General features: G+C 43.2%; 1 protein-coding gene across 4 annotated transcripts in view; it reads left to right on the top strand.

Moving 5' to 3' along the window:
* Positions 1-15,068, top strand: part of ATXN10 (ataxin 10) — a 159,779-nt gene that overhangs the window by 48,722 nt on the left and 95,989 nt on the right. For 3 of the 4 annotated variants that reach the window (XM_048824729.2, XM_048824690.2, XM_048824711.2), the window contains exons 4-6: positions 8,724-8,820; positions 12,947-13,111; positions 13,800-13,835. In XM_048824729.2, coding sequence (XP_048680686.2) covers positions 8,724-8,820; positions 12,947-13,111; positions 13,800-13,835 — 298 coding nt within the window. The remainder of the gene's footprint in view (positions 1-8,723; positions 8,821-12,946; positions 13,112-13,799; positions 13,836-15,068) is intronic. The other variant, XM_075121209.1, reaches the window with a different exon arrangement.

The following is a 15,068-nucleotide window of genomic DNA, read 5'->3' as shown; positions in this document are numbered from 1 at the left end:
CTGAAATTATAGTGGGATTTCAGAAAATGAGGTTTCCGAACTGTGCTGGGGCCATTGACAGAATCCACATCCCAGAATTTTTCTTTTTCCACTGAAAGGGGCCAGTGAATTCATGGTTACTAGTCACTCATTCTCCAAGGCTTAGTGTGGACCACAGGGATTGGTTCATGAACACCAACACTGCACATATAGGAAAAGTCCAAATGCCAGGTTGCTCAGGAGGTCAGGATTGTACCACATGGTGGAGGAAGGGATTTCCTCTCCCTCCTCCCCCAAATGATGTGGATCTGCATGGTGTTTCTGTCCCCACATTTATTTTGTGGTATTCCACATAGCTTCTTTAGGAGTGGGTCATGAAGCCATACTCTGACATTGCCACCCCAAGGAGCAAGGAAATTCAACTATATCTGCAGAATGCTGGTGGAGTGCGCCTTTGGGCATCTGAAAGCTTTTTGGTGGTGCCTATGGGCCTGTCTGGATGCCAGTGTAGCCAGTGTGGTTTGCGTTATTGTGGCGTGCTGTGCCTTGTACAACATTTCTGAGGCTAAAGAGGAATACTTCTAGAGCAAGTGGGCACAGGACAGATCTGGTTTTCAAAGCCGATACAGGCAGCCAGATCCCACGCTGATCCTGGTTCTCAATGGGCCAGGGAAATGCATGCTGCCATTTGCTTGCATATTGTAGATCAGTGTGGAGCCAGAAGGTGACTTGTGACTGGTGCTGCTGGAAAAGTTCAATAGAGCATTGCCATGTACTTGTGTTGTAACATCTCTTGGTGGGTTTCAGTCCCCTGCAGCTGATGCTAATGTATTAACTGACTATTGGGTGAGGACCCCCAAGGTTAACACCTTTGGCCATGGTTTTGCGCTGCGGAGAGCATATAGGCAATGTAATGCCATTATCGAGCATTGTGTTGGTTATATGTTAACAACTCTGTTTCAGGGTACTTTATGGAGAACAGGTTTCAGAGTAACAGCTGTGTTAGTCTGTATTCGCAAAAAGAAAAGGAGTACTTGTGGCACCTTAGAGACTAACCAATTTATTTGAGCATAACCTCAGCCTGGTCCAGTCCACACGAGATCCACTTCCTGGACACTACAGTGCTAATAAACAATGGTCACATAAACACCACCCTATACCGGAAACCTACTGACCGCTATTCTTACCTACATGCCTCCAGCTTTCACCCTGACCACACCACACGATCCATCGTCTGCAGCTAAGCTCTGCGATACAACCGCATTTGCTCCAACCCCTCAGACAGAGACAAACACCTACAAGATCTTTATCAAGCATTCTTACAAATACAATACCCACCTGCGGAAGTGAAGAAACAGATTGATAGAGCCAGAAGAGTTCCCAAAAGTCACCTACTACAGGACAGGTCTAACAAAGAAAATAACAGAACGCCACTAGCCGTCACCTTCAGCCCCCAACTAAAACCCCTCCAACGCATTATTAAGGATCTACAACCTATCCTGAAGGATGGCCCAACACACTCACAAATCTTGGGAGACAGGCCAGTCCTTGCCTACAGACAGCCCCCCAACCTGAAGCAAATACTCACCAACAACCACATACCACACAACAGAACCACTAACCCAGGAACCTATCCTTGCAACAAAGCCCATTGCCAACTGTGCCCACATATCTATTCAGGGGACACCATCACAGGGCCTAATAACATCAGCCACACTATTAGAGGCTCGTTCACCTGCACATCCACCAATGTGATATATGCCATCATGTGCCAGCAGTGCCCCTCTGCCATGTACATTGGTCAAACTGGACAGTCTCTACGTAAAAGAATAAATGGACACAAATCAGATGTCAAGAATTATAACATTCATAAACCAGTCGGAGAACACTTCAATCTCTCTGGTCACGCAATTACAGACATGAAGGTCGCTATCTTACAACAAAAAAACTTCAAATCCAGACTCCAGCGAGAAACTGCTGAATTGGAATTCATTTGCAAATTGGATACTATGAATTTAGGCTTAAATAGAGACTGGGAGTGGCTAAGTCATTATGCAAGGTAGCCTATTTCCCCTTGTTTTTTCCTACCCCCCCCCCCGACGTTCTGGTTAAACTTGGATTTATGCTGGAAATGGCCCACCTCGATTATCATACACATTGTAAGGAGAGCGGTCAGTTTGGATGAGCTATTACCAGCAGGAGAGTGAGTTTGTGTGTGTGTGGGGGGGCGGGGCGGTGAGAAGACCTGGATTTGTGCTGGAAATGGCCCACCTTGATTATTGTGCACGTTGTAGGGAGAGTGGTCACTTTGGATAAGCTGTTACCAGCAGGAGAGTGAGTTTGTGTGTGTGTGTGGGGGGGGGGGTGAGAAGACCTGGATTTGTGCAGGAAATGGCCCACCTTGATTATCATACACATTGTAAGGAGTGTGATCACTTTAGATAAGCTATTACCAGCAGGAGAGTGGGGTGGGAGGAGGTATTGTTTCATGGTCTCTGTGTATATAATGTCTTCTGCAGTTTCCACAGTATGCATCCGATGAAGTGAGCTGTAGCTCACGAAAGCTTATGCTCAAATAAATTGGTTAGTCTCTGAAGTGCCACAAGTACTCCTTTTCTTTATGGAGAACAGTTAAGCTTTGTTCAAGTAATTTAATTTAAAAATAGTTCTGTAACGTTTTGGGAGGGGTTTTGCACATTTCTTCTTCCCAGTGTTTTCTGGCACTGTTGCTCACAGCATTTGTCAGGAGCTATGCATGAATTACTCCCAGGGTTGCAAATGGTAACTCTTTGGTGGGGGGTGGAGGAGTTGTAAAAGCAGATATCTTTGGTGTTAATTTACTTTTGTTTCTTTTGTCTGTTTTGTCAGTTAAGACGTTAACAAAGCCATAACGATGCTTCAGTTAAGGTTTCTTCTGATTTTCATTCTGGTGCTTTGGTCAGCAACAGGTATTTCACAGCTCAGTTCATTGTCATGAATCCTGGGTTTTTTAACAGAAGGAGATTTAAGGTTGGGGGAAGGAAGGAGGATGGGTAGGACAGAATTCATTGCATTTCTGTAGCATCACACATTTACAGAAATCAGTCCTGCTGTGAATCCTGCTGCCCCATCCCAAATGTATGGGAATTATCATGTTGCTCATGCATGGAAAGCAAGGTGCACACCCAAGTGAAGTGACCAGTAACTTTTTATTTACAGACGTGTATCAGACATAGAGCTTGTGACATTTTGTGATAGGAACAAATGATCAAAACACCTGATCAAATTCCTTGAGAAGAGGGCAAACATACTGTCTGTGGAGAAGTGCCCTTGCCCTTCACCTCCCTATTGCTGTGACAAGGGGGAATGGGCTGCAGAATATTGTCTGGGGGGACAAACTGGGATGGCGCCTTTGTGGAGTTTGGGGAACAAACACAGGCTTGACTATAGAGACTGACTTGGGCTCATTGTTTCTCCTCCTGCATGCTCTGGAGGATTCCACATAAGAGGGATTTCAGGTGCTGGTGCAGGAGGATGTGCTGGCTGTCCATCATGCTGCTCCTCAGCAAGGGTAGTGGTGGGATTCAGTGCCTCAGCAGCAGCCTGGATCCCAGGAGGAGGAGAAAGTGTTGCCTGTCCCTGGAGAGGAGCAGCAGCCACAGTGGTGATCAGGACCCAAAAGTGTTCTCCCACCAGTTGTACCAGTGATTGCATGAGTGCATTGTCCAATTCCCTCTTGACGTACTCCCTCTCCATGAAACAGTTCATCATTGCCTTCTCCTGCCTTAGAGCACAATCTTCCCTTCCCCAAAGGAACCCAAATTGCTCCTGACTCCTTGGATATGTACACATTACCACTTACTGCGGTATGACTTACGTCACTCGGGATATGAATAAGTCGCTCCCTGACTGACTTGAGTTCCACAGCCCTAAGCACTTGTGTAGACAGTGCTATGTCAGCAGGAGAGCTTCTTTCACTAACTTAGTGACTGCCGCTCGCGGGGCCTGGGGTAATTAAGTCGATGGGAGAGCTCTCTCCCACTGGCTTGGAGCATCTGCACCAGCAGCGCTGCAGCTGCATCAGTGCTGCTGTAAGCTCTGTAGTGTAGCGATAGCCCTTCTGCCATTGCCAACGAGCCAGTCCTCCAGAGCCCTGACCTTGACAGAAAGTCTGGCCCCTGTGTCCAGTAAAGAGCGCTGAAAAGGACAGGTAAACCAAATCAGACCTCAAATATATTTTCCGCTCTGAAGTTTTTGGATTAACACTGCAAGCCAGTTGCCTCTCCACTGCCAAAAGGCATGGCACTGTGTGTTTGAGCAGCTGCTGAAGTGCATGATTCACTCACCCCTGCTTCTCCCAATTTCTGCAGAGTGGCTTGGGGTGGGAAGAGGCCACTCACCAGAGACTGGGATTGGTAATAAATACCTGAAATGGTCACAGGCAGAATGGACCACTATGACGTTCCTCAGACAATCAAATGGTTCCCTTTCCCTTCCCAGACTTAGGTAGGCCTGTACTCAAGCAACCCAGCAGACCCATCCGCCTTCCACATGGCTACCTGTCAAGGTTCCTCCCCCACTCTGAACTCTAGGGTACAGATGTGGGGACCTGCATGAAAAACCTCCTAAGCTTATCTTTACCAGCTTAGGTCAAAACTTCCCCAAGGTACAAAATATTACACCCGTTATCCTTGGAATGGCCGCTACCACCACCAAACTAATACTGGTTACTGGGGAAGAGCTGTTTGGACGCGTCCTTCCCCCCAAAATACTTCCCAAAACCTTGCACCCCACTTCCTGGACAAGGTTTGGTAAAAAGCCTCACCAATTTGCCTAGGTGACTACAGACCCAGACCCTTGGATCTTAAGGGCAATGAACAATCCTCCCAACACTTACACCCCCCCTTTCCTGGGAAATGTTGGATAAAAAGCCTCACCAATTTGCATAGGTGACCACAGACCCAAACCCTTGGATCTGAGAACAATGAAAAAGCATTCAGTTTTTTACAAGAAGACTTTTAATAAAAAATAGAAGTAAATAGAAATAAAGAAATCCCCCCTGTAAAATCAGGATGGTAGATATCTTACAGGGTAATTAGATTCCAAAACATAGAGAACCCCTCTAGGCAAAACCTTAAGTTACAAAAAAGATACACAGACAGAAATAGTTATTCTATTCAGCACAATGCTTTTCTCAGCCATTTAAAGAAATCATAATCTAACACATACCTAGCTAGATTACTTACTAAAAGTTCTAAGACTCCATTCCTGGTCTGTCCCTGGCAAAAGCAGCATACAGACAGACACAGACCCTCTGTTTCTCTCCCTCCTCCCAGCTTTTGAAAGTATCTTGTCTCCTCATTGGTCATTTTGGTCAGGTGCCAGCGAGGTTACCTTTAGCTTCTTAACCCTTTACAGGTGAGAGGAGCTTTCCCCTGGCCAGGAGGGATTTCAAAGGGGTTTACCCTTCCCTTTATATTTATGACACTACCATTCATAAGGGGAGAGAGACTGGTGGGGAGGGAGAGAGGTGGTATATTGCACAAATATCAGAAAATCGTTCTTTTCCCACCTGGGCCCTTTCAGAACCCCTCTCTTCCCTCCCTTTCCTCCTGGTTTGCGCAGCCCAGGGACTGTTGTAGTACTGGCTGAGAAATGCACAGACACAGGGGCACAGTGACTGCTCGTTAATTAGGACGAAAACAGACTGCTAAATACTTTATAGTGATTCATAGGATTTAAATGAAGTCATTGATTTTCAGCTGTATCTTGTTTGGGGATCATGTTGGAGTCAAGTGGAGAGGAGGGAGTAGTTGTTTTGGAGTGTGGGGGAGGGGTAGTTTCAGGCATGTATTACTGGAGCAAGAGGGGATTTTTCAGGAGAACGTGGGGGTGCCTCGGATTCTGGTTTCTGTAGCAGCTTGGGGTCCTCCTCAGGCTACTTGTGGATTTCCCTCAATTGGGTACATCAGGTACAGGTCAGAATCACATGCTTCTCTTCTTCAGAGTCTCCTGGAGCTTCCTGCAGGACTTCTGAGGTCCCTGCTGCCTCCTTGCCCTGTCCGTCATTGCTGTCCTGTCGTAAGATGAGGCTGGCAGTGTTGAGGAGGGGTTGTGAGTTACTTCAGGATATGTATTCGCAGCCCTGGAGAGCACCCGGTTCAGCTCATTGTAGCAGGGGCATGTGCTAGGTCTCCTCCTAGAGTGATTGTTTGGAGTCCTTTACCATCCACTACAGGAGTCTGAGGTGCTTTATGTGCTCTTATATGCACTGGGATGGAGTCTGGTGAATGCCTGCCTCCTCCAGCCTCTGTGAAATGTCCTGGTACAGGTGTATGTTCCTGCCAACCCATGCAAAGCTGTGGAGAGTGGTTTACTCTGCCCACACGTTGATGTGGGTGTGCTCCGGAGACCAGGCAGCAGCTCTTGAAATATGTTCCATGATTGACTCTGCTGATCAACAGAGTTCACAAGAGAACTGATCTTGAAGTGTTCAGTGCAGGTTGCTAGTACCACTGGCAATGGGGGAGGGGACCTTTATACCCTTTTGGGTAAGGGTCAGGTAGCAAAAGGGATCAGTGCATTGTGGGAATGGCCCTAGAGGACTGTCAATACTCCTGACCAGGTACATGCCCCTTGCTCCCATCTACGTTGCACTGTAGAACAGCTTTGGACCCACACCCCTCGTGTGCAAGTGTTCACTCTGTGCACCCTCCTTCAGGAACATGCTTCAGATGTGGACAATGGGGCACAACACACAGGTAACCATGTACAGTTGTCAGTGCAGACGTAGCCCAGAAGTGAAACCTTAAGGTGTTGAGTATCTTGAAGTAGTTTGCCACATTACATACAAATAAAGTGGGTAATGAGTGAATCAGATTGTTTGCAAGGGTTGCTTGTTGAGGGTCTACTTACTGCAATATATTTTTCATAATCTAAAATGATATTTTCCTCATCTTGTTACCTTGTTTCATGATACAACATAAAGGTAGTTAGTTTTACCCTGTAGCAGATTTGCTGTGCAGCAGTACAGTTTGTCTAGTTACTATGAACAAAATGAAAAGGAGTACTTGTGGCACCTTAGCGACTAACCAATTTATTTGAGCATGAGCTTTCGTGAGCTACAGCTCACTTCATCGGATGCATACCGTGGAAACTGCAGCAGACTTTATATACACACAGAGAATATGAAACAATACCTCCTCCCACCCCACTGTCCTGCTGGTAATAGTGAGTTTGTGTGTGTGGTTTTGGTGAGGGGGTGAGAGAACCTGGATTTGTGCAGGAAATGGCCCAATTTGATTATCATGCACATTGTGTAAAGAGTTGTCACTTTGGATGGGCTATCACCAGCAGGAGAGTGAATTTGTGTGGGGGGGTGGAGGGTGAGAAAACCTGGATTTGTGCTGGAAATGGCCCAACCTGATGATCACTTTAGATAAGCTATTACCAGCAGGACAGTGGGGTGGGAGGAGGTATTGTTTCATGATCTCTGTGTGTATATAAAGTCTGCTGCAGTTTTCACGGTATGCATCCGATGAAGTGAGCTGTAGCTCACGAAAGCTCATGCTCAAATAAATTGGTTAGTCTCTAAGGTGCCACAAGTACTCCTTTTCTTTTTGCGAATACAGACTAACATGGCTGTTACTCTGAAACCTATGAACAAAATATAATTTTTCCTTCTGAATAACAGTGAACTGAACTTGCCATTCATATTCCTGAGTGTTTTTGGGAAATGCCCTGTATTTCGCGAGCTCTTCTCGAGAGGGTAGGGATGTAACTGGTATAAGGGATGGAAGGAACTTAAAAATAAATACTGGTATTTTGCTACTGTATGTTTGTGGTGGTGGTCATCAGTGTTCTGTGCTACCTGTAGTTTTGTCCACTGCTTGCAGACAGAGACTAGTTCTGTAGTCACTTACATGGCTGACATACATGCTTCCAGCCCTTCGAAGCCTTGTTCACATGTCCATAACTTTGTAGACAGGTGGTGCAGCTTTGCAACCTGCCATTCAAAATCTGCTTGGGTTTACAGAGGTGTTGGCCACTTTGCTGTTTTATCTGAGGGTAGGGTGGGCTCCATTCCATTTGAGGCAATACAATTAGCCTTCCCGCCACCATCATTTACTGTCTCTTGTTTATGGCGCCACACATAGTGAAATGAGCTGGTGTATTTTCCCATGGCTGAAGTAATTTGGAGTGGGACAAGAACTATATTATCTGGTCCTGCTAGCAGCTTCAGAATTAGTTTCATGGCCAGTTCAGGTAATGTGCATGGCCTTCTCTGCTACTAGCCAGCAGAGTCCCAGTAATCAAATACTGAAAAAAGCCACCACAAATATGGAAAAGACAATGTGGCAACTGTTGCTCCTTCCTGCAGCAAACTTACTTTGATTGTGCTTCCATTGGTCATTCTTTCCAACCCCTTCCTCTGCAGTGGCTATCGTTCATATTCAATACTATTGTTAGCCAATGTTTCTACCAAAACAAACAAACAAAAAAAAGTATTGTCTGTCATTTTGGGGTGTATAATGTGCTTTATGGAATTCTTGAGTACAAAATTAATTCACCGTATAAGAAAAGCAAATATGGGGAAATATATATATATATAGTATGATAAATATGTTTTAGAGCTACATAAATATTGTCTCAATTTTCTGAAATGGATGGCTTTCATAGTATAGATATGTACTGATATTTGCATGAGTTTATTAATCTTTGAGATCTCTCTGAATTTCCTGTTAACATGTGTTCTTTTTCCTCAGCTTTACGTTGTAGCCTCCAGTTTCTTGGAAACCTTGCAGCAGGAAATGGAGATTCCCAGAATAGCATTTGGAAGTGTGCTTTCCCAGATCTTTTCTTGTAAGCATTTACATGGGTTTTTCTAATGTAATCCTTATGGTTATATTTAGATCTTTTGTACATGATATTTGCTACTCTACTAGCGCCATAATGCTTTGAAAAATAACTTTTTGGGGAGAATAGACCCATTGAGACCATATCCTGTGGATGTATATATGTTACTCCACCTCGGGAGTACGGACCTGAAAAACCTCCTTCTTCTAAACTGACAGTAGACTGGTTTCTTTGGGAAGATATTAGAAGAAGATCTGTGTAAATCATCTGCTTCAATTGCTGAGGTCTTGTTCAGAGATCTTTACAGAGAGGAATGCGGTAATCATTTCTGAGAACCTAACTCTGCCTAACTTCAAATTGCTGCCACATGAACATTGTTAGGCCTGAATGAAGACTGGGAGTGGTTGGGTCATTACAAAACCTAAACCTAATTTTCCCCCATGCTAATTTCCCCCTACTGTTACTCACACCTTCTTGTCAACTGTTTGAGAATGGGCCACTCTCATTATCACTACAAAAGTTATTTTTCCTCCCTTCATATCCTGCTGTTAATTGAATTGTCTAGTTAGACTGACCTCACATTTGGTAAGGCAAATCCCATCTTTTCATGAATCTGTACCTGCTCCTGTATTTTCCACTCCATTCATCTGATACAGTGGGTTCTAGCCCACGGAAGCTTATGCCCAAATAAATTTGTTAGTCTCTACGGTGCCACTCCTCGTTGTTTTTGCTGATACAGACTAACATGGCTACCACTCTGAAACCTATAAACATGATAGTTATTGATGGGGGGAGGGGACGGAGAAAGGTGAGTGAAAGTAAAACAAAAAAAAGGCCTTTGAATGTTGTTGGCATACATAGGAAGTATTGCACACTTACATATGTATCTACATATCTAAAGAGTGGATTTGGCCAAAATTCCTGGATCAAGCTTACAACAACATACAGCTGTTCAATGACAAATTTTATTTACAGTATTTCATTAGATCTGGCCTGAAATATCTTTTGGGATTAATTTGCTTTTAATAAAAGTGCACATCAGCTATACAGTGTTTTTACAGTTTTGATTTTAAGTCATGCTTATCTTGATTGACAGTAGTTCCATCTTGAAATCTCCATGGACCTAGATACTGATTTTTGACTGAATTAGGGCAGGTCTACACTAGAAGCGCAACATTGGCACAACTGTATCGGTGCAGCTGTGTCACTGATGCCCATCGGATGAAGATGCTGTATGGCGACAGTAGAGTGTTTTCCTGTCAGCATAATTACTCCACCTCTGCGAGAGGTGGGAAGCTATGTTGGCGGGAGAGTTGGAGGACAGCACTTAAGTTGCTGCAATGTGCATTGCTCTGACCGGTGTCTTTTTCACACTCCTGAGTGACGTAAGTTAAATCGACTTAAGCGGTCGTGTAGACCTGACCACAGTCTCTGAAACTGCAATGAGGTCTGTGCAGGTGGGCCCATCTGGGGAGTGCCCTTGTCTACAATTATCAATTTGATGAAAAGAGACAAACAGCATCTCTCCGTCTGCGCTGCTAAAAATAGCAGTGTAGTGTCCCACCTCCAGAGCCTTTCCCTGCCACAGGGCGCTGCTAGAGCCTTTCCCTGCTGCAGGGGAAGGCTCTGGCAGGTGGGTGGCAGTGGAGAAAGACTCGGGCAGCTTCCTGCTGCAGAGCCTTTCGCTACTGCCTCCCCCTTCCAGAGCATTGCACTGACATGTAGCTACAGCCCATTTTTCACTGCAGCATGTAGCTACACACACCCTACACGCTGCCACAAGGTGTGTGCATTAGATGTAGCCTATCCTCTCTCTTCATCAAATTAATTTGTCATAAAACGTGTATTATGTACTGTGTGAAATGATTTTGCACTAATTTTTTTTTTTTTTTTTGAAACTGGGCTACATGTTGTTTTTCAGGATAAGTCAGTTAAGGGAAGCCAACAGAGAATTCTTCATCAAAACGATGGCACTAAGGGTTGGCATTTCACTGGATGGACTATTCGCAAATCGCTGTTCCCCGCGTTTGTCCTCTGAGCCATAAATCAGTTCATGGGAAGTCTGCAGGAGTGGAGTTGGTTTTCTCTGTTTGTTCGTTTTTTTTGGCCCCCCCCCCCCACTCATCCCCACCACATAAGATCTGCAAAAGAACTCTCCTCCTGTAGACCTCCTAAGACATTCAGGTTAGGAGCTGTTCTTCTCATAACCCATTTGTCCACTGCCCTCCCAACCACTGTTCTTACTGCTGTCACCCTTTCTGCTGCCCCTTCTTCACTACCTTACCCAGTTTTCTACTGATAAACTGTGTGCACATAGCTGTTAGATGTGTGCAAACATATGAAACGTAAGCAGTTATAGTTTGGAAGAAGAAAACTGGAGTGGGCAGTTTAATTATGACAGTGGATGAGGGGCAATTTATAGGAATTAAAGCAGGAAAGAGAGACTGGCTGAAGCTCTGAAATAGAGCAGATCAGGGAGCTGAGCTAGGGAACTGGAAGGCAGTGAAACAGCTTTCTTTTAAACTTTGTGATCCTGAGAGAGAAATCTTTAACTGATGATCAAGTTTTCATGTTTGGTGCTCAAAGTTTTTTATGTTACCAAGCTACTGCTGTTTCAAGTGAAAAACTTTGAACAGCAGACAAAGGAAGCTGTAATGTCCATTAACATTTTTTCTTCAGGCTTGCAAAGTTTCATATCAAAGAGATATAATGGATTTATTTATTGGCTCGTCAGCTAACCAGCCCCCTTTTTATGGCTTCTCAGCCCCCACATTTACATGTTAAAAAAACCAAAAAAAAAAAAACATATGCAAACTTGAAAATTCTCCCACAAAAACGTAATTGCTCATTGTCATCATAATCCGTCAGAAATGATGGGAGTTGTTAAAATGCATCATTCTGTGACATCATTGATATAGTGCAAATAAGACTTCTGGTGTCTCTCAGAAAGGTATTCTGAGATGTCTTCAGCAACCCGGGAAGTGGAGGGCGGGAGACTACACAGGATGGATTTGGAGAGAAAGTAGAGGGAGAATTAAAAAATTAGCTTATTTAGGAACATAGGAATTGCCATATTGTTTCAGACCTGAGGTTCATCTAGTCCAGTATCCAGTGATTCACAGTATCTATACCAGGTGCTTCAGAGAAAGGTGTAAGAACCTCATGATAGGCAGATGTGGGATAATCTGCCCTCTATATTAGGTCTCATCCTCGTCTCTAATAGTTAAATCCTGAAGCATCAGGTTTCAACCTTTTTAGCCCCAAGGCTTCAAAAATCATGAATCAAGCCTCAAAAAAAGTCATGAGTTTGGCTTAAATATCATGAAACTGTCTCCTCCCCCCCCCTTGTTTTCTTGTTTGAACTGTCATGGTGTGCTTGGGCCACGTTTTCAAACCTTTTTCTCCACAACTTTGAGGGCTAGAAAAATATATATATATATATTTTTAAATGAAAACTGAGATTCTCATGTAATTACTTGATACAGAACCTACAATTTTAAGAAAAACACTAATTATTACAAGAGTCACAATAATATCCTGGAAATTGGCAACACATGTCCCTGTGTTGAATACTTTATATCCTTCCTGATAGAACTTTCTGCAGATAACTATAGTAGAACCTCAGAGTTACAAACTTCCAGTCCCGAGGTAGTGTAAACTCCGTGGTCCTACTGGTATGTTCTTTTTTTTATCACGTCTAGGCATCCCTGACTTCTGTTGAAGTTAGTGGGAATCAAGTGCACTTAGCACTTCGCTGGTTTGGGATCTAACATGCAGAATGGATGTTACTTAAGATGAGGAAATATTTGTGATATTGTTTCTTTCAGATTAAAAAGTCTTTATCTTTTGGTGGTGAAAGGAATTATTTTTCAAAAAACTTTACTTAACTCCATTTTAATTTTAGCTTTGCAATTTTCCTTAAATCTGATATGTAAGATTACTTGAAAATGGTTATATGTTTCGTAGGTGCCATTTATTTCACCACCTCTTATGCATTCCAGTGCTGATGGCTCTGTAGTTCATGAAGTTCTTCATGTTTCCTTTCTTATTAAATACCACTGCTACATTATTCCAGCTTGATTCTTAACAATAAATTTTCTTTTCTTTCTTTTTTCTTTTCTTTTTTTTAAAGGAATTGCCTCAATCACCATGATGAGAAAATTATTACCTATTCTTGTATGGTACTGTTCACCTGCCTTAATTCAGAGAAAGTGAGAGAACTACTGGAGCATAAGAACTTGAATGTAGCTCTTGCTGTTGTAAAAGTCTATAGAAAGCAGCTGGAGTCTGAATGGTCGTATGTATCTTTTTTGATTTATTTAAATAACATGGATATCTACTAAGATGCAAGTCTGGTTCACATAAATCAAAACTGAAGACACAAAGTAACGGAATTCAGAAGTCTAGGTTGATTAGCATTCTATCATTTAGGGCGAGCAACCATTTTTGTCAACTTCGTACTGATTCTGCATTTTGTTTTTAGACTTACAAGATATGCATTCCAAATTTGTGTGGAATAGAGAGAAATTTGAGTCTAAAATTAGCAGCATACATCTAGTGAGTCAGTTAAGGGTCATATAATAACTCATTACGTTTGCATGCTTCTCTGTTGCTTCTCTGTCTTTGAGTATCTGTTTGTAAAAACATGTATTGAAACTTATTGGGTTTTGAAGTGGAAACTAAGCCAGGAAATAATCTTTCACAGATTTTGGTACTTGGGGTCTGACAGTAAGATTAAGTAGCAATGAAACATTGAATACATTAGTTTTTCTTGCATGTCTTAAAAGTTCTAATGCAACATGCAACAATTAAACAAAAGTAGGACACAGATGGTATGCTTGTGAATTTTGAGTGTTTCATTTTATTAGTTTAAACAATATAATCAGTGTTTTTACCATGTTCAACTTTATATGTTTTTGCTAATAACAGTTACTATAAACTGTGTTTTCAATTATGCATTTGTGACATGTTCTCTCTTGCTCCAGCCTTTCTATCAAGATGCAAATAATTCGGTGCCAAGGGTAAGCCTCTCCAGCACACCCCCTTGTGGCTCTACTGCATCCCCTTCGGGTTCTTTTCAATCAATGACCAGACTTAGGTTGGCTTAAGAATATGCACCCACTTCATGGGATCCTATTTATTAAGTTTTCTACAAACGTTGACTGTCTTTGTGAGTTGCCCCAAATCACCCTACTTTGAGTCCCTTTACGAGTCCTGGTCAGTTCTTTGTCCTGGTTGAGGAAACACCTCAGAGACCCTTTCCTTGATTTAGGTTGTGATTCAAACAGCCTTTCTCCCCAGCTCTTCTCCTGGAACAAAGTAGACAACAATGGAAGAGTCACACTCTCTCTCCTTAGAGCAGGAGCCCCAGCCCCACTCCTTGGGGGTGGGTTATAATTTAGCCAGTTGTAGGGCCTTTGCTAGTTCCTGCCTCAGCTGATCACTTTCTCCTCAATTAATCCTCAGACTGGGAGGATCCAGGGGACAGCCTCCTTCTTCTACTGTCTTCTCCCTGCTAACTCAGGGCCCTGCCGGAGCCTTCTTACTCACTGAATTTTGTGCAGGCATTTGCCCTGCTGTGGGGGAAGAGGCAGCATTTATGCTGATCCTCTTTTCCCAGCTCATTCCTCATTGTCGGGAGAGGGGAGCCTTGCCCTGCCCTCTCTGCAAGGCACCTAGCCCCCGGGCTCTTAAAGATAAAGTGACACAATTTCCTCCCAGGAACTTCATTCCTGGGACCTCTTCTTCTCTCTCCACATGCCCCTTAGGTCCTCAAACTGAACTTTTCAACCCCTTAAAGGGCCATTTGGGGAGCTGACCACTGAGAACTACTTCGTTTAAGGCCAGATTATCCTGTCACCTCCAGTTTTATTTAAATATGGGGGTGTTTGGAGAAAAAATACTCAATAGTGAAAACAAAAATATTTTTGCAGATTTCGTAGTTCATTATGTTTAAGGTTATGTCTAAAGTCAAAATTTTAACTTCTGTGTTTGATATAAATGTTGTAATTTGGAAGAGATAGTAAGGTCCTACTGGATATTTGGAAAATCCTCCAAAAGGATTTAGAATGACTAAAGGAAAAGCAAATGTAATTTAATTGGTTTTGTTCCAATTTTATTTAAAATATTATTTGTGGGTAGGCTCATAACCAGGTCAATTTACTTAGGGCATAGACAGTTTCCAAACAGCAAACTTAAAGTTTGAGGGTCAGGCAACCAGATTTCTATTTGAGTCTTTTTATTGGGAAAGTAAT

The sequence above is a fragment of the Caretta caretta genome, chromosome 1 (assembly GCF_965140235.1).
Source record: "Caretta caretta isolate rCarCar2 chromosome 1, rCarCar1.hap1, whole genome shotgun sequence".
NCBI classification, from domain to species: Eukaryota; Metazoa; Chordata; order Testudines; family Cheloniidae; genus Caretta; species Caretta caretta.
Note: the sequence above shows the minus strand (reverse complement) of the source record. Positions and strands in the feature narration are given on the sequence as shown.